This window comes from Monodelphis domestica, chromosome 7 (assembly GCF_027887165.1).
Source record: "Monodelphis domestica isolate mMonDom1 chromosome 7, mMonDom1.pri, whole genome shotgun sequence".
NCBI lineage: Eukaryota > Metazoa > Chordata > Mammalia > Didelphimorphia > Didelphidae > Monodelphis > Monodelphis domestica.
In genome coordinates this window covers 183248065-183275652 of record NC_077233.1, presented here as the reverse complement: position 1 = coordinate 183275652, position 27588 = coordinate 183248065, and the positions used below count along the sequence as shown (strand labels likewise).

At 34.6% G+C, this 27588-nt stretch overlaps 1 protein-coding gene across 6 annotated transcripts in view; it reads right to left on the bottom strand.

The window, feature by feature from the left end:
- Window positions 1-27588, bottom strand: part of CLEC16A (C-type lectin domain containing 16A) — a 248519-nt gene that overhangs the window by 208691 nt on the left and 12240 nt on the right. For 3 of the 6 annotated variants that reach the window (XM_056806144.1, XM_056806145.1, XM_056806146.1), the window contains exons 2-9: window positions 17750-17878; window positions 16240-16373; window positions 12881-13029; window positions 11575-11692; window positions 9821-9944; window positions 9244-9418; window positions 7521-7574; window positions 2938-3051 (exon numbers count right to left, since the gene is read on the bottom strand). In XM_056806144.1, the coding sequence (XP_056662122.1) occupies window positions 2938-3051; window positions 7521-7574; window positions 9244-9418; window positions 9821-9944; window positions 11575-11692; window positions 12881-13029; window positions 16240-16373; window positions 17750-17878 (997 nt within the window). The remainder of the gene's footprint in view (window positions 1-2937; window positions 3052-7520; window positions 7575-9243; window positions 9419-9820; window positions 9945-11574; window positions 11693-12880; window positions 13030-16239; window positions 16374-17749; window positions 17879-27588) is intronic. The other 3 variants (XM_007498644.3, XM_007498645.3, XM_007498646.3) reach the window with 1 other exon arrangement.

The window sequence follows — 27588 nt, the reverse complement described above, 5'->3', positions numbered from 1 at the left end:
AAGGAAAAGGTAGATTAAAAACCCTGTATGTTCGACAGAGATGTCTAACTTCTTTCAAGTACTGATAATCAATTCTAATGGTGTTTCATGATATTTTGTCCAGCCTTGCTCGAACCAAAAATGTCATAAGACTTCTCTTAATTTGTTGTTTTAAATCAAAGTACATTAAAACTATTTTGATTCTGCGAATAGGGAAGGGCAAAACATCTTGAGATAGCTGAAGAGAATCACATTTAACAAAAAAGTTTACTACCAGTTCCCAGCTTAGGGCTCTCATATAACATTTCCTTAAACTGGAAGTCAGTATTTTGCTTTTGCGAGACAACTAGAGTAGTAAAAATTACTCTTACTCATATATTTTTAATTCTAAACAATATATTTCAACATACAAATATTGATTATTTATTTTACTATGCTGCTATATGGGAATTTAGTGCTAAATTGCATATTCTTCAAATAACTTCTCTGTGTTCAATTTTTATTTTATTTTGTGAAAAGTCTGCTGGTAACATGAAGCAGTACCAGTAACTTATCTAAATGTTACAGGAAGGAAAAAGTAGGTTAAAAAAGACCAAGACACTTAAAACAAGTGTGATAAAACCCCATCTGAGTTGTACAGGAAACAAGAGGAGGCAGTTCTCACTCATCAGGAAAGAAGGTAACCTTGCCATGACTATTGTCAAACAAGTTATACTATATTTCCCTTGAACTCTTCCCAAATTTAAACTGTGGTCACCAGAGGATCATCAATATCTGATTTCAAATTCAGACACCAGGATAAGTAAGATGACATTTTCATTCTAACAGCCAATTCTTCCATTCAGCACAAGGCTTATTTTAAGTTTTTTGCATACCAGAGTAGGGAGTTAAATATAAGTCAAGAGATAGAAGAAAAAAAAAAGAAAAAGAAAAATCTGGTTAACAAAGCCCTGTCTCTATTGCACTTCTTGTAGTTACAGAGTTAGGATAAAGGGCAGATCACCCATGTACAAGCCTCCAATAACTTTTTGCATTTATCCTTTGATGAATTAAAAAAGCAGCAGACCACATTATTGTGATTTTCTGGTTCATCTCTTAAGATATCACATCTTCCATGAGTTTCTTGACCACATTATTGTGATTTCCTGGTTCATCACTTAAGATATCACATCTTCCATGAGTTTCTTGACCACATTATTGTGATTTCCTGGTTCATCACTTAAGATATCACATCTTCCATGAGTTTCTTGACCACATTATTGTGATTTCCTGGTTCATCACTTAAGATATCACATCTTCCATGAGTTTCTTGACCATATAAATTAACCATTGAAATGGATATGGAATATAAGTACAATTTTTGATAGACCATTAATAGTGTCTGTCATCAGAAAGACACATTAGGCACCACTGGATTTAGTATTCATGGATTAATTTCATTAAAGGATGACAGCAAATATTTATCAAAGGCTTCCATAAAGCATTGCCTAGAGCACTCACTTTATCTGTAAATTCTCAGGAAGTACTTCTCTAATCCTTGAGAGGCTGAAAAGGTCACAAGAAACAAAAAAGAATCATAGATTCTCAGGCTTGAGAGGGAGCCAAAGGGTCTCTAGGGCCAATTGATACCGCTGGAAAAAAAGTTCTCCACTGTATGCCTCAAGAATGATTATCTAGGCTCTACTTGAAGATATTCAGTGCTAGAGAGTTCCTTCTTTCTCTGTAAGCAGCCCATGTTACTTTTAAACAGATTTCATTTTTCAGAAATTTTCCTTAAGATTGAACTTAATTGTGCATCTCTGTAACTTCTATCAAGTGAATCTAGTCCTTTCATCTATAGCTGATCCAAACAAGGTTAATACCCTGTTCCATAGCCCAGCTCTTTGAATACTTAAAGACAGATGTCATATCCTCTGAAATTTTTTTCAAGGTGAACATACCCAGCTTTTTCAAATAATTTTTATATGAAGAGTTTCAGTGCTCTCTCCATCCAATCTCTTCTTGTACCCATTTGATTTTGCTAATTCCACAAAAGTCTATAAAAATTATCAGAAATTTTGAAGGCTTTGGTATTTTCCTTTTTAACTAAGTGGTGTCAGATAAGCTAAGGTCTAAAGAAATTATACTGTTTTGAGTCTATGGCATGTTTCAAGATCACATTTTAATCATGTGTTTAGGTATGGCTAAAAAAACTCAACATCTAATAAGTTAACTCTTTTTATCCTAGACATAATAAGTATTTACAAGTCTATCACTGATAATACATAATACCTCAACATGTAAAAATGGATTTTCTAAAATAGAATCTTTTTACCTAGGAAGTTCACTTGGTATTTATAAAAGAACTTAAATGAAGTGTTTGGTATTTCAGAATGTCCTGTGCATTATTTTTAATACACCTGAACAATAGATCAACTTATGTATAATTTTTTCTGGGTCTGGCTAGCTCTGTCTCTCACTGGGGTCAGCGACTTCTTGGCGAGGAAGCATTCCTCCTATTAATATGGATCAGTCCTTGTTCAGCAACTTAGTCTTAGAGTTTCCTTGAGCACTGAGTTATTAAGGACATGACCAGGGTCACATCGCCATGGTGGGTCAGATGCAGACCTTGAATGCAGATCTTCTTGACTTTAATAATTTACATAGTTAAGCTTTTCAGAGATTTGGGGCCCATATTTGTGATTTGATCAGTATAGGGACCTCATAGGTAAGGAATACCAATTTAGGAGGCATCATTGCCTTGAGAGTTTATATGACCTTAAATTGCACAAGGATGTTTTCAAAATGATGTGATACTGGTCATTCTGTATCCAAAGTCAGCTCTTTATTCATTAGGCCATAATGCCTCTCTCAAGTCTTCATTATACAAACAAAACACTGATTTTGACCTTTCAAAAAGAATTTAATGTACTCTTTCTTTAACATAGTCAAGGCATATTATGAAATTGAAAGACTTACAGAACATCTCTGAACATCTTGTTCAGTCCCACAACACAATATGGACAGATCCCCATTCAGAATGACCTCAGCTAATGAGTTCACCAGTGGTGCATAGTGTATAATTAGGAAAACCTAAAAAAAAAAAGGAAATAATATATTAGAATGAAGCATTTGTAAATACACACACACACACACACACACACACACACACACACACACACACACACACACACACACACCTTTACCAAAATGATAAAATAAAGTTATTTTGTTTGGATAAAGACTATCATGAAATCATAGAACTAAGAGATCTTAGACATTTTTTTTTAAACCCTTACCTTCCATCTTGGAATCAATACTATGTATTGGTTCCAAGGCAGAAGAGTGGTAAGGGCTAGGCAATGGGGGTTGCCCAGGGTCACACAGCTAGGATGTGTCTGAGGCCAGGACCTCCAGTCTCTAGGTCTGGCTCTCCATCCACTGAGTCACCCAGCTGCCCCCTTAGACATCTTTGTATTTCCAATCTCCAGAGAAAGAAGGGATTTGCTCAAGAATATCTAATATTTATAACAGCATTATTTTCATTGCAAAGAACTAGAAACAGGTCAATTGTCTACAAGTTGAAGAATGGCTGGATAAACTATGGCATATAAATCTAATGGAATACTATAATACAATAAAAAATTATGAGAAGAATTTAAATTTTTGGAAAGAGTAAAGTATGCATAATTGCTTTTGTTAAAAAAATAAAGAAAAGAAAAGAAGAAAAACAGTACACAAATTGAATTCAACCACCAAAAAAAAGGGAGAAAAAAAAGAACTTCTCCAAGACAGAGTACAGACAACACCATTCTTCCCTACCAATACCTCAGACATAGCATAGGTGTCTTTAGCATTTGCCATTCTATAATGTAATGTCAGTTAATAAAAAGTCAAGTCAAGAAACATTAATTAAATAGTTTGCATATGTCAAGCACTGTGCTATGCACTAGTTACAATGGAAGGCCAAAATAAACTTTGTCCTTAAGGAGTTTCAATTCTAATGGGGGAACCAGCATGTAAATAATAACTGGGGACATACAAGATATATCACAGTAAATAGAAGGCATTCTGGGAGGGGAAGACATTAGCAACTAGAAGATCTGGGAAAGGCCTCTTAGAGAAAGTAGATCTAAATGAGTTGGGAAGGAAGGCAGGGATTAAGAGGCAGAGGTGAAGGGGTAGATGGTGCAAAGGCACAGAGATGAGAGATGACGTGGTATGTTTAAAGAACTTAAAATATGTTGGATTTTAGGGTGCATGGAGGAGAATAAATGTAAGAATAACAAAAATAGCTAGCATTTTTATAGCATTTGAAGGTTTACTAAATGCTTTATACTTTCTTGTTCACATTAATCCATTCACATCTCTTGATCTTCACAACACCCCCTGAGGTAGACAATTATTATCTCCATTTTACAAATGAAGAAACTGAGGGTTATCAGTCAAGTAACTTGCCCATAGTTACCTAGCCCATGAGAAGCAGGATTTGAATTTAGGTCTTCCTGACTAGACTCAGAACTCTAGAAGACTCTAAAAGGACTGGAAAGGTACAGAGAATATGCTTCCACTTACTAGGTTTCAAAAGGAACAACCAGAAGGTACAGAGAATGTTTTTACCAGCAAGAAAAGCCTACCTAACTCCCAGAATACAAATGAGCTATGTTGGCATCTTATTTTTTCATAAGGTGGCAGCCACCAAACCTGCCTGCCAAAATAGGCGAGGTTTTTAAATGCTAAGCTCATGCAAAAACATACATGAGATTAAGGACAACACCTATAACAAGATGCATGAACATGAAAATTGTTCGGTTACCATCAAAAGTTTAAAATGTACCTATTAAAAGGATGCAGGAAAGCTCTCAACTCAAAATTCCATATTGAGAAACATGAAACAAACTTTATCCTCAAACTGGATAAAGCTCAGGAACTAAGATCAAAAATACCCTCGATTTTTCATCAAGATAAATACCTTTTCTATTTTAAGAAATTGAACCAACCTATGGTCAAATGTTTGAATATTTGACAATAAAACAAAATGACTTAAGAATTTGGGTTATTCATAATAAAAATATTTTAAAATGTTACATAACTAGGTTACCATAGAGTTTTTCCTTCCATGTAAATATTACATAATTATGGGAAGGAAGTACAATTCTTGAGGTGGGGGAAGAATAAGACAGCTTTAGCTAAATATACAAAACTCATAAGATAAAAAAAATGACAACAGTCAAAAGTTTACTTGAACAAAAGCAATATTCTAATTTGGTATCAAAACACAGTTAATAAAAACAATAAATTTTTTTAAAATACATTTTTACTAAATGAAATGTTATATTGTGATTCCCCACATGTATATCCCTTGTCTTGAAGTTAAGGGCTTTACTTAAAAATTCTATAAAGATTTTCATATTGTTAAAAATATATAGAAATAGAAATATATGGATTTCCAAAATACTATGAGCATCTCTAAATGCTGCTCTTAGATATCTAGTCTATGGATTACCAAGATGGTATAATGGAAAGAGCATCTGATCTGGAGTCAGGAGTTCAAATCTCATCTCCAGCACTTATTATATGACCATGGGTAAATAACTGAACCTTTTAGGTCTTCAGTTTTCTCATCAGATTAGAGGCCTGAACTAAATGATCCTATGTTCCTATAAATGCATGTAGTGTTTGCTTTCATTTCAAGATTATTTTTATTATTATGAAGCTGTTACATAACATCTTCCTTACCCCATCACTAGAAAAGTAAATTTCTAACTATTTTAAAAACTATTTTACTATAAATATTAGCAAATACAATAAAAACTTCAAACTAAGGAACAAAATTTTACATAAAACCCTTAGCATTTAAAAAGTAACTAAATGAATTAATGTGCAAACAGTGTTTTTTGTACTATGTCCTTTTCCAGGCTGAAGTTTGCTATCTTTGACTGTTTTTGTTGGTTGATGTTTTAACATAGTTATGGTTAACATATAGTTGTGCTTTTACTGATCTTAATTTTCATTTTGTCTTTCCACAATTCCTTGTATACTTCACATTTATTGTTTGGTCTTTTCCCCCTGTGCCAATAATATTTCTTATATTAACATGCCACAATGTGTTCAGCCATTCTCTAATCACTGAATATATGGGTTTTTAATTTCTGAATAATAAAGTAGTTTTTACATTATGAGTCTGAAGACTCTCATTCTCATTCAAACTCTGTTATCTAACTAGCTATGTGACTATGGGCAAATCATTTAAACTATCTAGACTTTGATTTCCTTATATATAAAATGGGGAAGAGATAATAAAAAGACCTGTATAAGAATATTCATAGCTGCACTTTGTGGTGGCAAAAATATTGGAAAATGAGAGGATGCCCCTCAATTGGGGAATGGTTGAACAAACTATGGTATATGTTGGCGATGGAATACTATTGTGCTAAAAGGAATAATAAAGTAGAGGAATTCCATGTGAACTGGAACAACCTCCAGGAAGTGATGCAGAGCGAAAGGATCACAACCAGGAGAACATTGTACACAGAGACTGATACACTGTGGTACAATCGAATGTAATGGACTTCTCCATTAGTGGCAATGCAGTGATCTTTGGAGGGATTTACAAGAAAGAACACTATCCACATTCAGAGGAAAAACTGTGGGAGTAGAAACACCAAAGAAAAACAATTGCTTGACTACATGGGTTGAGGGGGATATGTTTGGGGACGTAGACCCTAAAGGAACATCCTAGTGCAAACATCAACAACATGGAAATAGGTTCTGATCAAGGACACACGTAAAACCCAGTGGAATTGGGTGTTGGCCACAGGAAGGGGTGGTAGGAGGGGAGGGAGGGAAAGAATATGATTCTTATAACCAAGGAATAATGTTCTAAATTGACTAAATAAAAATTTTTAAAATATATATAGATATAGATATAGATATAGATATATAAAATGGGGAACCTGGAGTAGGTGGTCTCCAGGCTATTTTCAGGATACTAAGTGCTAGCACTGGAATCACTCAATCAAAAGGCATAACTGGTTTTATGACTCATTATGCATTACCATATTGCTCTCCAAAACATTTCACCAGTTGACAGATCTACGAACTTTCCCCCTGCATTCTAGCCAAAAGGGAATTAATTTTTTGCTATTTTTGTCATTCTAGGTAAAGTGATATTCAAAGGTTATACTGATGCAATTTCTCTGATTACTACGGAGTAGGGATACATTTCATGTGATTATTAATAGTATGTTTTCCTTTAAAAATGATCTATCATGCATTATCATTTTATTAGATGTATACCAGTTCTTCATGGCTTCTAGACTTCATGTCTTCATCACATAAAATTTAAAGCAAAGATTTTTCTATAATTCCCTTTTTTTTGCCTTTTATTTTCATTTCAGAAATACTGCTAAAGAGTAAGGGAAAAAAAAGGGGAGAAGATGACATGGAATGGATATTTGATGTCTAAAGGCCAGGCAGAGCCCCTGTAAGACATCACACAAAGTTAATTAGCTGAAAAGTCCTGACATACTTTAGTAATACAATGGAGCTAACAAACGTACCTGTGACAGAAGATAAAGGGAAACTGGAAGGCTTATTTTTGGACGTTCTCCTCCCTGGGGAAAAAAGAAGGGGGTGACAGGGAAAGAGGGGAGAAGAAATATTTCAAAATCACACAAATGCTTGCTTGCAAACTACAAAACCTTAATTCATTAATTCTCTCCCACATTATCCTCTCCCCATTCATGTAAAATTTTTCTTCAGAAAATAAATCATTGATATAACCTCATTTAATACAATTTATAAGTATGTCACTTTTCATCTTAAAATCCTCTTCATTAACAAAAAGATATAGGTCCAAGACCTCAGAAAAAAGCATTCAATTTTCTTCTTAAATTCTCTGGAATGTTAATTTCAAACAGCTGCTTTACTACAAAAGCAAGCTTACTTGAAAGGACTCTTGTGGTACCCAATTACTGTATGGCAACTTTCAAAGTATAAGAAGCAAAGATGAATATTTTAGGTAGAAAATATGTACTCTCAAATTGGCTTCACCTGAATCTAATTAGTGTTTAAATGGTTTTTTTTAATCTGTTTCTCTTGTTTAAAGTCAAAGCCTTATGATCCTTCCCTAAAGGAAAAGTATAGGTATACTCCTTAGGAAAAATAATTAATACATGATTATTTCTTAAAATCATGTGCTCTGGTAGGTTTAGGGTTTTTTCTTCTTCATTATCATCATCTTTTTTTTTTAACATCACACAATGAAGCAAATGCCCCAGGATCTTTGGTCTCAGTCTCTTCCTTCTCCTTCCCCAAACTCCTCCAATTAACATGATCCAAGTTCCAAAGATCCAGATCAGAAATGGCCCTAGCAATTCCTTTATATAGATCATAGTCCTTTCTAATCCAGAAAGGCCCAGAAAGCTAATCATTTCTAATAAAGTTCTATATGTAATAAAGTGAACTCACAGGTCAATTAAGCTGTATCTAAAATTAACCTCAATACCAACCAAGATTTCAGACAGTCCTTAAGAGAAACTGGTCTCTGGGATCAGCCTTAAAAAGGATTTCTCCATATTTTAAACAGTTAAGGTAGCTTTAGAATGTTCAAAGATGATCTACAAGCAGGACAAAGTTTACTGTGTCATTTGTCAGGATACTCAGTACTTTTTTTTTTAAATCCTTACCTTTTGTCTTAGAATTGATACCAAGTAGAAGAGTAGTAAGGGCCAGGCAATAGGGATTAAGTGACTTGTCCATGGTCCATGGTCCATGGAGTCAGTGTCTGAGGTCAAATCTGAACCCAGGACTTCCTTTCTCTAGACATGGCTTTCTATCCACTGAACCACTTAGCTGACCAACTCAGTACTTCTTAAAACATTAGTATATATTCATATACTTGCACTGTATTTTTATTAAGAGATTATTTGTTCTTTCTTTTGAATCATCTCCAGATCAATTACTGCCTGCAAATATATAGGTATATTGTAAGTAATAAGAATCTCAAGTGAGAAATATAAGAGGCAAAAAAAAAGTTAATAAAGGCTTTAAGCTTCCTTCTGATGTCAACAATTTGTTTGTATTAACTGGTTTAAAATCATTTGAAGAGAATAATCATAAGGAAAAAAGAGAAAAGGGAAATTATCTCAATATCTGTAGTCTATACCAGGCACTGGGGCACCTGCCCCTCTGCTCTAAACAAGGTAGCTGCTCCTTGTGAATACATGTTGGCTTTTTTAATATCTTAGTCCTAATGACATCTCCATTAAACTCCAGACTCACCTTGTCTTGATTTACCAGTGAATATACATAAAGAGGCAGAAAAAGCCTATTGAGTAAGTGATCTGTAAGTACATCATTTAAAAATTCACAATTGATGATAAGGATGTCATTGAGGTAATGCAGATGGTCAAGATGTTCAGCTACCAAATCACTCAGTTTTCCTCTATTCCGATGTCTGTAAAAGAAAAAAAAAACAACTATTTCAAACTTGAATCTAATGTCCACAGAATGAGAGTGAGGTATAAGGTAGTACAATGGTTTCTGCTAGGCTACAATATGAACTATTGAAGAAACATCTGGACTGTCCCTTCAATACTCGGTCTCTCCTCTCACCAACCCTCACAGCAGGTTTTGCTGTTTGCTAAAAAATTACTGCTATCCTCAAGATTTTCATAATGATCTAAAGAGGCTACAAAAAATGGACACCTTGAAAATAGTATTCTAGCAGGAAGATTGCTTTTAAGTATATGCAACTGACATCTATGTCAGGAAGCTTATGTGCACATATCCCTAGTGAAAACTAAACTTTTCAAGAAATGATACTTTCACTAATAAGGACCAGAAGAAAGTTACTTACTCTTCATCAGTCTGAACACAGGTATCCAATTCAATCACATGACTCCCAATGAACCAGACCAAATTGGAAAAGTAAGGAACTGCAGTTTTATCTCTGATGTAGTGCAGCATGGCCTGGTTATCCACTGAGAAAGTTTGCAAAAGAAAAGAAATCAACTTTCCAAGAAAAAATTGTAAGGGAGGAAAAATCAACATTAACATTCTAAATCTTTTGGGGACTTACTTGAAAATATTTATTGTGATATTTTCCTTTAAATTACAACATTCTTACATTAGTATGACAAATTAGTCTGGGTGAATATTAATAACATATACTAAAGGGTTTACTTTCCTATCAGTCTCTAGGTAGCAAGTTTAGCTAGACTAAAGCAGAGAATGATATTTTCAAGCAAAATTTTTAATTTACATGTAAGAATAAAGCAAGAATGCTGAAAACCAAGAGTGGTTAATAACTTACATGACACTGCAATAAGGAACACAGGAATCATCATTGAAGGAAGGGCAAAAAACAGACAACAGTTAACAGGATTAGGAACTGGGATGGTGAGACATCCTCCCAAAGGGATAAATAGCTAAAGCAGGAAGCATCTAAACTAAAAGATACAGGTTAGAAAAGAACAAGTGCAAACTAGACAGCAAGAAACTACTACCTCTGAAATGAATAATGCATTTCTTAAGTTCAATATTTGGAGAGATTCTAAAATTTAATACATTGTAAAGTAAAAACTAGAGTGCAAAGTTTAATTAGAACATCACCTTAATTAACAATTACCCAACATGCGATGCTTAAAACTTTTTGTCCCAGGAAAAAATACAGATTTAACTAGCATATAATAACAGGGTGGCCTCTTTTGACTAAAGCAAAAAGAATACTATCACACTGAAACAGTACCTCCTTTGGGCAAAAAGCCTTAAAGGACTTGCCACTGAGATGACTTTTTCCAGTTAGGAAAATCGGTGTATATACTCAGTATTTTGGGCAGTATATAGGTTACATGGAAAGTTGTTATCCAACATTAAGTTTAATATTTTCATGTTGCAACATCTTAAAAGAGTAGTTTATTAATGGTGCATGCTCTCACTAATAATACTATGCTGCCCTCTCATGGTCATGAAGATGAAAATGACTTCCTATATTAAAGAAAGTGACAGCTCTACATTTTACACAAGGAAAGGGACTGGAGTGTCATTTCACTGGTACAGGGAACTCCCAAATAAGGGAATTCTATTCCTAAATCAGGCTGGCACCTTCCCTGCTCTTTCATAGTCTTAGTTGCCTTCAACATTGAGCACTGACAGGTTCAGTGAATTGCCCAAAGTCAGACAGCCAGGTGTCAGAAGTGAGACTTGAATCCAGGTCTTCCTGGTTCTCAGGATGTCTCTCTATCCACTACTCAATGCTACCTATCACATTTTACATGTAAAAACAAAGGAACAAATTTGGTTAAAAAAACAACTTTCCTTTGTCTTAGAGCTAATTTTCTAATCAAAATCTTATATAGTACAGATTCTTCAAATATAATTACTTCTAGCACATATCTGAAGTGTCCATTCTTACACTTAGTAAAAAATAGATTTGCAAATCATGGTAATGATTAAATGCTAATTTTAAAAGGCATCTTCATTTAGGCCTGTGATCTCTATACTCAGTTTAGAATAAACTGGTAGTTTATCCTCAAAATACAGAAAGGCACAGAAACATGAGTATTAGAATCTACTACTAAGTTAGGAACCAAGTATTATATGAACAAATACATGACAACTCACCTTTATAAACATTTAAAGTTATGGTTCTTACAGCAATCCTGACCATACTTTCAGGGTGATTAAAAAATTTGATGGCTTCTGTGTACAGGGCAAAGTCATTTGTGTGCTAAAACATAAATGGCATGCAAAATAAGTTACAAAATCTCCAGGATGGTTTTCGCCACTCTAGCATTTTATTAAAGAACTTAAAAAGGAAAAAACACTAACAATGCACTAGCTACACCATGGCGCCTATGCTAAGTAATCCAAGTCTAGGAGAATAGCAACCCAGGATGGAACCATTAACAATGATCTTACTGCCCTCTTGTGGACATTTTTTCCTTTATATAGAATGGAACGTGGTCAAGCGAAAGCCAAAATGTTCCATATATGCATAACTTAAAGTTACAGTCTAGAACAACATATTTGAAAGTAATAGTTCCCCTACTGAAATGTAAGCTCCTTAAGGTCAGAGATCATGCCTTATTTATTTCTGCCCCTTCTGGGCCTAGTACAATACTTTGTATCTAGTAGCTACTCAGTATTTGAAGAATTAACAGAAACAACCACACATTTATTTATAATGTTATATATTATAATTTATAATATTTTATATTTATATTTTAATTTTATATTTTATAATTAATATAATAATAAAATTGGTAATATTTATAATATTACAGAGTGATATTCTGAGAATCTATGTAGTCTGTTTTTATGATCCATTTATAGGTCTTTGCAATCAAGAGTATGCCTCACCCTCATAGCCATGAGCCACATATCTAAATATCATATTCATGTAGAGAAAAGATTCTGTCCATTATACATTTATATGATCCTATTCTATACCAATAGGAAAGGGAGAAAAAATAAGGCTCAAACTTTCATTTCTGTAAATTTTCAGAGATTATTGCCACTCTTCTCTGTAAATACCCTTACTTGCATCATTTATTTTATGGTTAATTTCTATAAAATTTTAAATCACAAAAAGGCTTTTCCCCAGTCATTTGGTATACCTTTAGGTCCTTCTCACAATCAATCAGAATATGTTCAAAGAATCCAAACTGATTTTTACATTAAAATAAGGAAGGTAAATCTATTTTAAAAACCAAACATTCCAAAACCAAATAAAAATAAAAATGACTTTTTGATTATTTATTGGATTACCCATACATGATGCATTCCTACAGTCCACTTAAAGAAGATGGCATACTTGCTTAAATAGATAACATTTCTAGAAACAATACAATATAAGCTTTAGTCATATATTCATAATGGAGTTTTCAAAAAAATTGTTTCAATAGCTACTACTTACCTCATTATAAAAGAAATGAACGGTGTGATTGTTGAGTTTTAATGAAAGCGTCTTTAAGAATGATATATAATATGCCATAATCTCCTCATCAGAAAAGTCAAATTTATGGACAATGATAGAATTTACATAGTTATTAGACAGCAAATAATCTAGGGACAAAAAAGGATATATCACAATAGGATCTATCATACTCAATGAATATTCAAAAACAATTTAATATATTGCATTACTGTGGCAGTACCAGTCAAGCATCTCTATTTCAGTTGTAAAGGAAGTAAATATTTTAACACTTTAAACAATTTTCTCTCTTATATTCTACTCTTCAAAATTTATTCAAGGACAAACAATTCCCTAGCAAATCTGAACCCTTTCCATTAAAACCAAAGAAACAACTTCAATGGAAAAATAAAACTTTAGCAAGGCAGGGAGTGGGGGAAGGTAGAGAGGAGGCAATTGTAAAGTTACATTAACATTTTCAAAAATATAAAATTATATATGAGCATCAAACTCTCCAGCTTTTGTCAATAACATTCTTCATTTGGCAGTTATAACAGACCCAATTCCTTTTTAAAAATGTTTAATGTGCTAAATGCTAAAAACTTTACATGTATAAAGTTTGAATTTCAACAAATGGATTACTCATCATTCCCTATACATGTTCTATGCCTTCCAAAGAAGAGCACTTTGTATCTCTGATTTAACAAATCATAGTTTATTTTGTACTATAGTCATTTGGGCAGTTAAATGGCACAGGGTATAAATATGCCAGGTCTGGAGTCAGGAAGACTCATTTTCCTGAGTTCTAATCTGGTCTCAGACACTTTACTAGCTGTAAGATCCTGGGCAAGTCATTTAACTGTTTGCCTCGGATTCCTCATCTGTAAAATGAGCTGGAGAAGGAAATGGGAAAATACTCCAGTATCTTTGCCAAGAAAACCACAAACAGGGTCCTGAAGTGTTAGACACAACGGAACTATTTGTGAATGAACTATACTCCCCTCAACTAGATTACAAATACCATTAGGGATAAGAACTTATTTATCTTGAAATGTCTCCCAATATAGAATACAGAACTTTGTAAATAAAAATAAATGAACAAAGGTTAATTGGTGAAATACCAAGGAGAGTAAGCATATTTTTATTTGAGGCTTCCCACTACCATTTCCCACAAAGATTTCAAAATAACATATATTCTCATTTTAGAGCTAAGGAAATTGCAGTTTAGAGAAGTTAAATAACTCTCTTGGTTACTAATGCTATCTGGTTAGACTGTACTCTTTTCTCTAAAGAGAGGAAGGAGCCACATAAGCAGAAACTATTAATATAACTGATAAGAACGAAGTGAAGTTCCTTGACTTGAAGGGAATTTTTGGCAACTTACATTTTTATTCGTATCTGTTCTCTTCATAATTAGTTTTCAAAAAATTTTTTATTAATTACGTATTAACCTAGATCTATACATTTGTAAAAAGGATCCAGCTCACTGTCTAGTGCAGTATAAAACTCTAGAGATCCTAATATCCTCCAGGTCATCCATAATATTGGTAATGTTTTGGGCAGGGCTGATTGTCAAGCAGGTTATTTCCATCTCAAAACCAGAACCAAAATGAAGAAATTAAAATTAATCAACTTGAGTCTGTCTCATTCATACTAAATTGCTGACAGACTCTGCCTACTCCAAGGCTCTTCCAAACAAGCTGTGACTAGCATAAGACACTGTCACATCTCTCTTCATTTCAGGAAAGAAAAGTCTCAGTGATCATTTGTCATGTAGGCTGTAAGGGGATTCTTTTTCATGCAAGAGTTTGACTAAATAGCTTACAATTTTATGTTTCCGAGTCTTCACCAATATCTCTTTTATTCCCTTCTTCCAAGGGATAAGGAGACACACATCCTGGGTTTTTCCTGTCTTTCAGCATGTATTGTCTAAGGTGCGAAAATATCCATTTCTTTTCCATGTATATACATACACATTCCCCTCACTTTTACATCCTTCCCTCCTCCTTGTTCTTTCTATTCTTAACATTTACAATTTACATCAGAGCATTCTCTCCCACTCTGGTGTAGTTCCTTGTTGGATTCAAATTGTGAGTGGCCTTGAATGCCAATCTAAGGAGTATACATTCTATCCTATGGGGAAAGGAAGTCATTGAAAGTTTCAGAGTATGGGAACAATGGGATCAGATCTGTGATTTTATTTTATCTTATTTTTAAAAACCTTTACCTTCCGTCTTGGAATCAATACTGTATATTGGTTCCAAGGCAGAAGAGTGGTAAGGACTAGGCAATAGAGGTTAAGTGACTTGCCCAGGGTCACATAGCTGGGAAGTATCTGAGACCAGACTGGAACCTAGGACTTCCTGTCTCTAGGCCTGGCTCTCAATCCACTGAGCTACCCAGTTGCCCCCCAGACCTGTGATTTTAAAAGATTAACTTAAAGCTGGGAGGGATATCAGTTAGGAAGCTGCCTTAATAGTCAAGCCATGAGTAATGAAGAACCTAAATAAAGGTCCTGTCAGTATGAGTGGAAAGAAGAGAATTCAAAAGATACTAAGGAGGCACTGATAAGATTTGACAACTTACTAGACCCATAGGACTATGAAAAAAGAAAAGCCGAAGATGGCTGTAAAGTCTGATAATCTAGCTGAAATTCCTTTTAAATGAAAACTAAGATAAAACATTATCACTGCAATGCTAATGAACAATTCCAAATAAAAATACTGCAGTCCAAAATATAGTTTTAAAAGTTTACTTTGAAAGTCAGTCCTTGAGGAAAAATAATAGGTTTTTCTTTTCTAATGATTGAATCTATTTCCATTGCATAAGATGAAGCATACACATGTATACAGCCAGCTCCAACTTCTTTCCTGAACTTAGTCTTACATTTCAAACTATCTACAGGGAAGATATAATTGGATGTCTTACTGTCACTTCAAACTCAGTATATCTCTCTCCTAAGCATAGCCCTTCTCCCAACTTTCCTTTCTCTCTTGTTGGTACTACCACCCCCCTTGATCACCATTATAGTCATTCTTGTGTTTTGTTCAACACAAATAATTTGTGAGCTGGGAACTGTTTGCCTATATGACCACTACATCAGCTTACATACATATAGAATGTACTAATCAACATCCCTAAAAAACTGAACATATTAACAGCTAGATATTAAAATCAAATGCCGAATAATCCTTCCCAAGTAATGGATAGATTTTAGTCCTGTGTAATTTGACCAGCCAAACCATTATGTTTTATTTTGCTTAACTTTAAATGATGATCTATTTTAAACTACAAACCCCAGGTGTAAATTACTTGGCAAATAGAGTCAGATGGTTTAAAGACAAAAAAAAAAGCAATCTTACAAAGTGAGGTCTCGTGACTAATATTCTCAAAAAGGATGTTCAAGGTTTGTAGCAACTGAACACAGACATAACGACCAGATTTCTGACGCAGGATGTTCAAGAAGAAAACAAACATATTCTTCTCCAGGAAAAAGCTAGGATATAATTAGAGAGTTAGTGGTGCATTTTTCATACTCACAATATTCAATTCATATCATATACAGTACACAGAATATTATTATGATTCACGCCCCCAACCATGAGTACAAAATAAAGAAAAATGTCTTCCTGTACAAAAGAAATAAATGATGTTTGAAAAGATCTTAAATTTTACAGAAATGAAAATGTAAGAACAGGTGCTTATAAATTCAATAAAATGCATGTCTTCTAGCTCAAAGGGCATGGAAACAGATTATCTATCCTAAAAAGCACTGAAGAAGAACCTAAGCAGGATGGGAAATTACTTCACTTGTTATACAAGTATGAAATCATTTATAATTTTATAAAGTCAATAAATACTACTTTAACACTTAAAGTCATCTCCTTAATATTTTACTTTAGTATTTGTGTATGCTAAGACATATCTTATATTCCCGATATATTTTGAAAACTGTAGCTAAAGTTGCTGGCAAAATAAACGTGTTACTAAATACTGACTGATCTTAAGTATAATTTTCAAGTCAAAAATCAAGAAGATTGATGAGAAATGTTTTAACTGATCAAGAATTATCTAATGTTTACTGATATATATATCAACAGAAGGTCATGAAGTCTACATTCTCACTTCTCTTCAGATTAAAAATTTATATAAATTATGTAAAAATAAATGGTTTATTCTTAATTTGGATTCTTTTAAAATAAACAAATTTAGCAAATTCAGGTATAGAAAATAGATATAGTTGCTGTAATCCTTTCTTTAACAATATTTCCCTAAGTAGACACCCAGGATAACCTTTTCCAACTTTCTTTTAATATCTTTTCCAATATAGCCCATAAGAAATTTGGTTATATTTCTAAACAGCATCTCTTTTGAATCCACCACATTTTTCCTCTTGGTTCTTAATGGCACCCATCAAACTAGCAAGAATTTTAAAGGGGTATTCAGATTAGGATCTTCCAACATCAATTTTGCCATTATTATTTAACCAAAGTGCTGGATAAGCATGTAGAATTTTTCAGAATATCCTTATTTTTCTTAAAGGTGACATTCAAATTTGTCTCATTTTAAATCTAACTAGAGGAGGAGTCTTTTCTCACACTTTGAGGAAAGATCATTAGACATTGTTTACAGGAAAGATCATTAGACAATGTTTAGGGAATAAATTATACAGTACTACATTGTGATTTCTGAAGGCTGTAGCTTTCTTTTACATTATCTTTTAAATTTTACATGCTATGCCTTTATATTGTAGCAACAATGAGAGCATGCAAAAAAAATCTACGCCCAAATACTGATGTCCCTAGGGACAATCTATGGTATACATTTTGAGAAACATTCAAAAGAAAGAAAAAATAAAAAAAGAGTCCTTACTCAAATACGGAGCTGTCATTCTGATCCCCCCAAATAAGAATCTCCGTGATAGAACGTATAGTTTCCACTAGTAAGTTCCGGTTTTGTTCAGTTACTGTGGTGTTTTTGGTCAAAACATGATACAAATATCTAGAAAGAAAAAGAAAAGAGAAACAAAAGAAATCAAGGTCTGGTGCAGTTATAATAGTATTATTCCAAAACAACTCAACTGAGCTATGAGTTTCACATGATTTTGTAACAACTGCCTGTTAAAATTAAACACAGTTCTTCACAAAGAATGGATCAAAAATCACAGGAGACACCAGGTATATTTTTAAGGTTTAAATTGGAAGGGCCTTTAGTCCAACCCCCTAATTTGACAAGCTATGAAAAAAGTGAGACTCAGAAGATGTAACCAACACAAAGTCACAGTGGTTCTAAGTGGCAGAGCCAGAGTGCTAAACCAAATGCTCTCATTTCTACATCAAACGTGCTCTCTTCTGCTAAACCTCAACCTTGTTAATTTAAGCACTTGATGTAGCTAGTAGGAATACCACAATTTATTCCCTTGGGTTCTAATTAACTACTTTTCCAGAACATTCTTCACATCAGTAACAGGAATGCTGTATCCTCTGAACTGAAAACCACATGAGGGGGATGATTCATGAGGAACCCCAGATATTGTCATCCTCACTGTCAGATGAATAAGAATATATGGTTTGGAACTTCCTAAAATAGAATACTCTACAAAAGTCCTACTCTAATGCCTCTTTGTGGTATAGAGATAACCTTTGGCCTTCCAAAGTGGAACACAAGCTCGAGCTGGAACATTTTCAAGTAGAGTTTTGATTGGCAGACCCACCAACCTAAAATTGGGAAGGCATAGCACCATGGCTACTAGGTAACAAATATTCAAGGTTACATTAATTCATGCAGATTGCCTAGTATAGCATCAGGGGATTGCACTGGTAAGGAACTATCTCCATGCTTATCAAACTAAGTAGATTTGAGATACTAAAGTCTGAAAAACAGAAACGGTTCCACCTATGTAAAAGTGATCCTGCAGAGGATCAGGAGGATTACAGATCCAGAGCTACAGCTGATGTCAGTACTATAGCATGCTGCCTCTTTCAGGGAAAGGACCTCAGAACACATATAAACAAGTCTAACCACCTTTTAAATCATAACCCTTGAATTTCATTATTCTATAAATATACTAATAATTTCACATCTCTCCATCTACAATTGCATCACATACATTTAAAATACTTTTTAGATGTAACGTTCAAGAGAAAAATTCCCAGTCTGATTTCCCTCCCATACATTTCTTATTCCCTAAACAATAATGCTTTCTCTAACTATAGGGGGAATTTTCTCATTAAGATTTAAAATAAACATTTTAATTCCACAAATATGTATTAATTGACTGCTAGATGTCCATTACTATTACAGTATTTTGTAAGTATATTAACAAAAAGCTGAAGATAAAATTTCTGTCCCCAAGGAGTTGACATTCTTCCTGGAAGAGTAAGAAAGATATATTAAAGGAAGGAAACAGGTCAGAAAATAATCCAAAGTATACAGGCAATAAGGTGCTACAAAAATTTAGAAAGCAAAAAGATCAATATAGACCACAGCAGATAGAGCAGTGTGGGCCTAGAGTAAGGAAGATGAGTTCAAATTTGGCCTCAGACACTTTATATGTGACCCTGGGCCAGTCACTCAACCCTGTTTACCTCAGTTTCCTCATTTGTAAAAAGATGAGTTGGAGGAGGAAATGGCAAACTACTTTAATATTGTTGCCAAGAAAACCCGAAATGGGGTCAGACATAATTAAGATGAATGAACAACAAGACAACCACTGAAGCTACAAAGCTTCAAGGAAATCAGAAATTGGGATAGTAGAAAAATCAGTATTTATAAGATGCTTAAAATTTTCTCTTCTATGTTAATAGTCTCAGGGAAAAAGTAGTAATAAAAACCATTATTATAATCCTGCAATGAAAATACTTTAGAGCATAATAAATAAAAGCCTATTTAAAAAACTTGAAAAAAGAAAATGCATAGAAACATCATGACTGCATTCTGAAGCAGTTGGTTCAATAAAAATTAGAACCAGAAATAAAAGAAACTCAGCTAAAGTAGCAAGTGCCAATGCCAAATCATCATGTTTCTCTTCCAGAAGACATTTATTTATTTTATTGAAATCTCCCAATACCTATTTTGAATTTCTGTGGACTTCAGACCTTTAGGGGAAAAAAACAACAACACATTTTTTTTTTGGTAATTTCTTTTGTGACACTCAGTATCACAATGGGAATAAAGGTAATCCACTTTATTAGAGATTGCATTCCAAATACATACAGTTTAAACACTCCTTACAAGTTATCTTATGCTATTTAAAAATCCTTCAATAGTGTCTTTGAGAATACCAAACCTAAAATATTAGATATTTCAACACGCAAAGGTAGCAGAAACCTGCAAAAAAAAAAATAGCACCGGGGGCAGCTGGGTAGCTCAGTGGATTGAGAGCTAGGCCTAGAGACAGGAGGTCCTGGGTTCAAATGTGGCCTCAGTCATTTCCTAGCTGTGTGACCTAACCCTACATATGTGTGTGTATACACCTCTGTTAAGAGTTAAAGCAAGGGGGCAACTGTGGGTGGCTCAGTGGATTGAGAGTCAGACCTAGAGACGGGAAGTACTAGGTTCAAATCTGGCCTCAGACACTTCCCAGCTGTGTGACCCTGGGCAAGTCACTTGACCCCCATTGCCTAGCCCATACCTCTCTTCTGCCTTGGAGCCAATACACAGTATTGACTCCAAGACAGAAGATAAGGGTTTAAATAAAAAAAAATAGCACCCATAAGAAGCATTTTATATCTATCTCTAGTTGAATGAATGGAGGGGAAAAAGGGATATTTTTGGAGAGATATGATACCTACCATTAGGTTTTACTCTGTTAAAATGACATGAAATCTGGGAGAAGATTTTCCCCCCATTAAAAACACAACTAATTTCATTATCTAAAATCAATACAAGCTAAAAATTAACTCCTTGAAGCCAGGTGCTTTTGGCTCCACTCGTAACATAAATTGTTATCTATTTCAATATCAGAAAACATAACAATCCAGCATTTTGGCTTACCCACACTTTTATAGTGAGACTACAAAACTTGAAGTGTGTCCAAATTTGTGACACTTGTTGTTTAAGAAAGGAATAAAAATTAATCATGTTGAATATATCAAAGCAAACTCTGGCCATTTCTCTAAGTCTGGAAGATTCAGTATTAAGAATAAATTTCAAATGCAAAAAATCACAAAAATACACGCTGGATTTTAGTCAATTAAAAATTCTAATTTAAAAGCAGCCTCAATAAAGAAAACAACAAAAATACTAGAGAAAGTTTTAAAAAGTTGTTTGGTCCTTCATCTTAAGAGCAATTGTGGTGCAGATCAACAGGCAAGTGCTTTCCTCTATCAATCAAACTGCTCCTTCAGTTCAAAGGCCTTCTGGTTTTTTCTATGAATGGAGAGGCATTCACTCATATCTAATTCCAAAGCACAAAGTTAAACATAATATATATGCTTATATATACAACAGTGATTTTCAAATAAGGAATATTTTCCTTTAGGTTTTACAAATTTAAGTCATTAAATGAGAAAATAGTACAAATTCAATTTCACCAAATACCAGCATATAATATTTTATCATATTAGACTATAATAACACACATACATGCTAAAATACATTTCTTATGGGCAACTAAGTGGCTAAGTGTATAAAATGCCAAGCCTGGAGACAGAAAATCCTAGGGTTTAAATCTGGTTTCAGATGCTTCCTAGCTGTGTGACCCTGGGCAAGTCATTTAACCCTAACTGCCTAGCCCATACCTCTCTTCTACCTTGAAAATGATACTGATTCTAAGACAGAAGGTAAGAGTTCTTAAAAAATAAATTCAGTGAATTTCTTAAAGTACTTTTTTTCTTAAAAAAAAAATTCTTAAAGTTTTATTCCTCTCCTGCACAAATACCAATGTTTCTCTATTGTCTTCAAACCATAAGCTCTCTACGATGTAGGTCAACTAGCAGTCTACTAGCATTTATTATAGATCTACTATATTTATTAAGGATATACTAAGGATCTACTAACTAAACACTGAAAATACAAAGACGCAAAAGACAACCACTCCTCTCAAGGAGCTCAGTCTATTGGGAAACAACTTGACAGCAATTATATGCAAACAAGATAATTACGGGATTATTTTAGATAATCTGGAAAGGCTTCTTATAGAAGGTGGAATTTTGGATGAGACTCAAAAGAAATCAGGGAACCTAAGAGACAGAGATACAGAGCGAGAGGGTTCTAGGAAGTGATATGGTGAAACTTGTCTTTAGGTAGATCAATTAGCCAGGTGAGAGAGCAGGATAAAGTGGAGTGAGGCAAAGAGACCAATCAGCCCAACAGCACAGGCAAAAAAGGGTATTCAGCCATAATATCTTTTTTTTTTTACTTTTACTTTCTGTCTTAGTAACAACTTTAAGACAGAAAGGCAAGGGCTATACAACTAGGGTTAAATGACTTGCCCAGGGTCACACAGTTAGAAAGTGTTTAAGGCCAAATTTTAATCCAGGTCTTTTCGACTCACCTTTGCCACTTAGAATCCTTCCCTCCAAAACTCAGCTCATTGCTTTGTACATCAGAGGTTCATAACTTTTGGTCATATGGATTTGTTTTGTTTTTTAATACTCCAACAACCATTTTTCAATATAATTGGTTTCCTCTGTAATCCTATGCATTTTATTCTATCTTTTTAAAAACAATGCTCTTTCCCATGAGATGGTGGACTAAACATATTTTCTGATCTCTTCTCAAACCCTTCCACAACAGAAATTATGCACCAAAGATAAAGCAATTTCAATGTCTCCATGGTTGAGGACATCAGGAATTTAAAAGAATGTTAAAAATAAAAACAAAAAACAAAAAACAACTCATGAATTAAAGCTCAATGACCTTGCGTACAATCAGCACTTCTCCCCCATTTCACAGGTTACTTGCAACCACTAGCTGATCCAAGGACACATAGGCTTACAACAAAACTCCCCTCACGACACCCGTATCCCCTCCTCCTTTCTATATCTTTAGACTATGGAAGTCAGTCAGAGACCTAATACTACCTGAACTGCCCATGCCAGGGTAAATAGTTCTGAACTTGCTACAGGGGGCAAATAACTCTGTGGCACCAGGAAAATACCGCTGCTACCACTGCTGCCATAAACAACCTGGGACAACATCAGTGCAAGAAGACTGCACTGTGATGGGCCAGAGAACTCAGGTACTAAATCGGGATAGGATCATTTATTTGGGGGGGGAGGGGAGAGGTGTCTGAAGTATGCCATTAAGCCTGTGTGAAAGTCTGTGTAGAAGAGCATATTATTTAGCTGAAGCCAGTTCTAAACACATAAAAGTCACTTGGGATAGAGGCCTTAGTTGGTGAACTAAATTGGTGAACAGTGAGTTGTCCAGCATGGTAGGAAGCTGAGATTCTTTGAGATCCAGGCCCCAAGGAAACCATCAACAAAGGGTACAAAGTCAGAAAGTGAATTGCAAAAAATTAGGGGAAGGGGGTAGGGCTGAAATTACTAAAGATCTCAGAAAAAAGAAAATTCAAAAGCCTTGAGCATAAGCATATAAATCTACAGGAAAAACATTAGGGATTTTTAAATTTCCTTTTATTATTCCCACCTGAGTCATTCCTCTTGCAAATTTTGGTCAACTAAGTTTATCATGATAATGCTCTTACCTGACCAAAATTTGACTCAAGAAATAAGACTTGACATTTCTCAGATAAAAGTCAAAGTGCTTTAGTTATTTGTTTGTTCCCCTGACTAACAGGTTGAGGGTTTCCCTAGTACTCAAGTCTTCTTGCTTATCCTGATGGCATGTAAAATCTCTCCCCCTCAATGAAGCTATTAGTGAGTCCTTTCAATGTGGTTTAAACTATAACCTGACTTACTTTAACTATAGGCTGTTTGACCAGGTTTGTTTCTTTACGGGATATAAGAGATTATGACTGTGTTTAACTAAATATGTTTAACTTTTATGACACTGAAGGAAGTAGGAGTTGTGGAGCTATCTTTTCTTTGACTTTTATGATCCAAGAAGAATGGACAAGATTACAATATATAAATGAATTCTTTCTCTGTCACTAGAATGTAATTTCCTATAAGAAGCCTTGTCAGACCGTAGTGATGATTTGGATTATCTCTAAGGACTGAACCTATGCTTGAGCACAATAATAAAACCTAAGTTTTTATCTCTATAATTTCTATGTTGTGGTAAGGATATTTTTGGCAGTAGTTACTTAACATATGAACTCAGAGAAGATATGTCTCCTATAACAAATAGAAGGAAATATGGCCCCCAGACTTGGTAAATTAATTTGGACATTGATGAACACTATAAAACAAAAGGAAAATGATCCAGTCCTTGATAAGATAGAGCACCCTGTGAAAAGAAAGGAAAAATGGGACTAGAACACATTGTTCCTGGGTGATTTAAAAGAGAAATGAGAATTATTAGAGCAGAACTGATGGCCTGTTCTGTAAAAATAACAAGCAAAATAGAAAAACTAGAATCTACACTAGTAATTCTTACCAAAGAAACAAAAATGAGAACGACAGATTGAAAATGCAAACATAGAGAAGTGAAAGACAACTTAGAAGAAGAGAAATAAAAAACAACAACATTAAAAGAACATATGATCATTATGCAAGTGAAAATATTGATCTGGAAGATAAGATGTGTAGTGTGAAGATTGGATTTAGTTATCTCCTGATTGTAACAATGAAGATACTTAGCTCTTCCTTTATTGTGAAGATTAAATTGTAATCCCCTGATTTTAACAATGAAGGTACTTAGCTCTTCCTTAATTGGGAAGATTGAATTGTAACCCACAATCTATTTTTAGATTTTAATCCCCCAAAGGTGATAACTCAGTATTTGAAGTATATCTACCCATTTTAACTACAAAAAGGTATTAAGTAACTACAAAAGGTGAACTAACAAAAAAAAAAGGTGTTAATTAACTACAAAAGGTGAACTAACGAAAAAAGGTGTTAAGTAACCAAAAAAGGTCTAATCTAAACCAAAGAAGGTGTGAACTAAAGAGTGGGCAGTCCTGGAGAAAAGCATCTGCTGAGACTGGTAGACATGAAATTTAGGGGAGGTGACACAAGAGGAAAAGATCTTTAAAAAAAGGATCAGAGGCCAGAAGAGGAATAGGAAGGAATTTTGTTTTATTGATCCTATGGATGAAGAAAGAGAGTCTATGAAGGGAGACAGAGACCTTGCCCTTAAGCTAAACTTGGAGATTTGGTGCTTAAAAAGTCTACATATACCTCAGGAGGGAGGGAGTTGAAAATCCTGGGATCTGAGTGGAGTGAGAAATCATGGATCTAGGAAGACTAAGGAAAATGAGGGAAAAAAGGCAGCCAGAGGAGGGACTAGAACAGTGGTAGGCTGAATAATCAAGGACATGGTAACAATAAATGACTAAGAACTATTCCTCAATAGATAGGAGGTCAAAGGTTATGAACAAACAGTTCTCAAAGAATTGTAAAGTGTTCACAACTCTGAAAAAATGCAAATTAAAACAACCCTCGAGTTTCACCTCACATGCTGGAAATTGGCAAAAATGGCAATAGTCAATGTTGAAGGAGTTATGGAATGATAAACATACTAACACATTATTCCATTAATGGAATATATATGAACCTATCTATTCTATAAATATATGAATCATGTAGCCATTTTGGAAAGCAATTTGGAATACTGCAAATAAAGTGATTAAAATGTCTATACTCACTCCAAGAAAATTAACAAGAAACCCCCTTATACTCCAAAATGCTTATAGGAACACTCTTTGTGATAACTAATAATTGGAAATAAAGTATATGTCCATCAATTGAGGAATGGCTAAATTAGTCATTTAGTCTTTACAATGAGGTAAATTCCTTTACCTCTTATCTATTTCTTCCCCTTTCTCCCAAGGCATCACCAGTGTTCAGGAATGCAAGAAGAGGCAGAGAGAGTGGTTCTGAAAGCTTAAAAATGTAAGTCACAAGACACAGACATTTTCCATCTAGATTTTAGTTTGGTGTGCATAATTCTCTAAAAGCAATCTTTATTAAAATGGCACAAGACGGGGGAAGCTGGGTAGCTCAGTGGATTGAGAGTCAGACCTAGAGATGGGAGGTCCTAGGTTCAAATCTGACCTCAGACACTTCCCAGCTGTGTGATCCTGGGCAAGTCACTTAACCCCCATTGTCTAGCCCTTACCATTCTTCTGCCTTGGAGCCAATACACAGTATTGACTCCAAGAGGGAAGGTAAGGGTTTTTAAAAATAAACAAATAAACAAACAAATAAATGAATGAATGAATAAAATGGCACAAGCCATACACAGGAACAGTTGTAGATACACAGACAAATCAACAGGCACCAGCCTTCCAAGCTTTTTTACCTGCTTGTCTGATTTACTACCTCTTCTGTTTGGAGAAAATTTTAAGCTCCAATGAGAAAATTCCCTGGCTTTCTCTAGAGGCCAAGCTAACTTACACACAAAAACAAACAACAAGCAAAGAGAGACAATAGGCTGCAGCTTTCAAGGAGCCAGTTTTAAAAGGTGTCCCATTCTAGGAACTAAATTTTGAAGCCTCTTTGTCTAAATAATTTCTCTGATAATTAATTTTGTCCTGACCAAAAGTTGTGACCGTGGTTACTTTTAGTAAGGTTTTACCAAATTTCCAAAAAACTTGCATGTGTCCTGACCATACTGCAGGATCATGACCAGACAAATAACCAGAGGAGTTGGGTTACACTGGACCAGAAACCAAACCCTGGGAAATTAAAGAGAAACCAATTCTGGGTAATACAGAAACCAACCCCAATTCAGAGAAGGTAGGTAAATAACACAGATAAATCCCAGGTAATACAGAAACCAGTCCTGGGTAGAGACCAACCTTGGGTAATAAAGAGACCAACCCCAACTCAGAATGAGTTGGGTAATAAAAGAGGTCCAATTAAAGAGGCAGCTTAACCAAAAGAAACAGTTCTGATTTATGCAGGGAAAGAAGTCCACTTGCTAATCCATTGGAGCAGATGGACATTGCTTGTACTGGGGCCTGGATCCACCTCTCAAGGTTTGAGAAAGGTCCTTCCCCTTGATAAATCCCACTCATAACACACCATTACTGTCAACCAATGATACAGGATAAACCAAAGGATAAGTTAGTCTATAAATTAAGACAAGACTAGGTACACTCATCAGGACACCACAGGTACTATAGTATCAGAATGCCCAATGACTTTATAGCACAGGGGCTTTTAAAGTAAAAATTGCCAAGGGGTAAGAGAGAGAAGGAACCACACAAAGCCAAGAGCAGGGTGAAAGACATCATGGAATTAAATACAAAAGAACTGGTTACAGAGTTGAAGTACAAGAAACAATATGATTGGTTGGAAGTTTGGTGACTGGGGCTGGCAATGTTCCCTCTCTTTTTCCTAAGAAGAGTTCAGTTATTAGAATCCAAGTGCCAGATAGCAGCCTACACTTTTAGACAGCAAAACATCCTTGAAAGATAGCTTAGTGGCCAAAGATGTCAGGTCCTCCCTTTCTTTCTTTCTCACAATCCTCCCAGGTCAGCAAACTTTTCTTATACAGGAAAAGATAAATAGTTAGCAGGAGAGCTAGATTTCTAAACTTAACCCATTTCAGACCAACTGAATTCTGAACTAAGTCCAGAAACACAGAGCCATAATTTAAGCAATTATAGGAAGCAGGTCAAAGCAAGACTTTGGTCT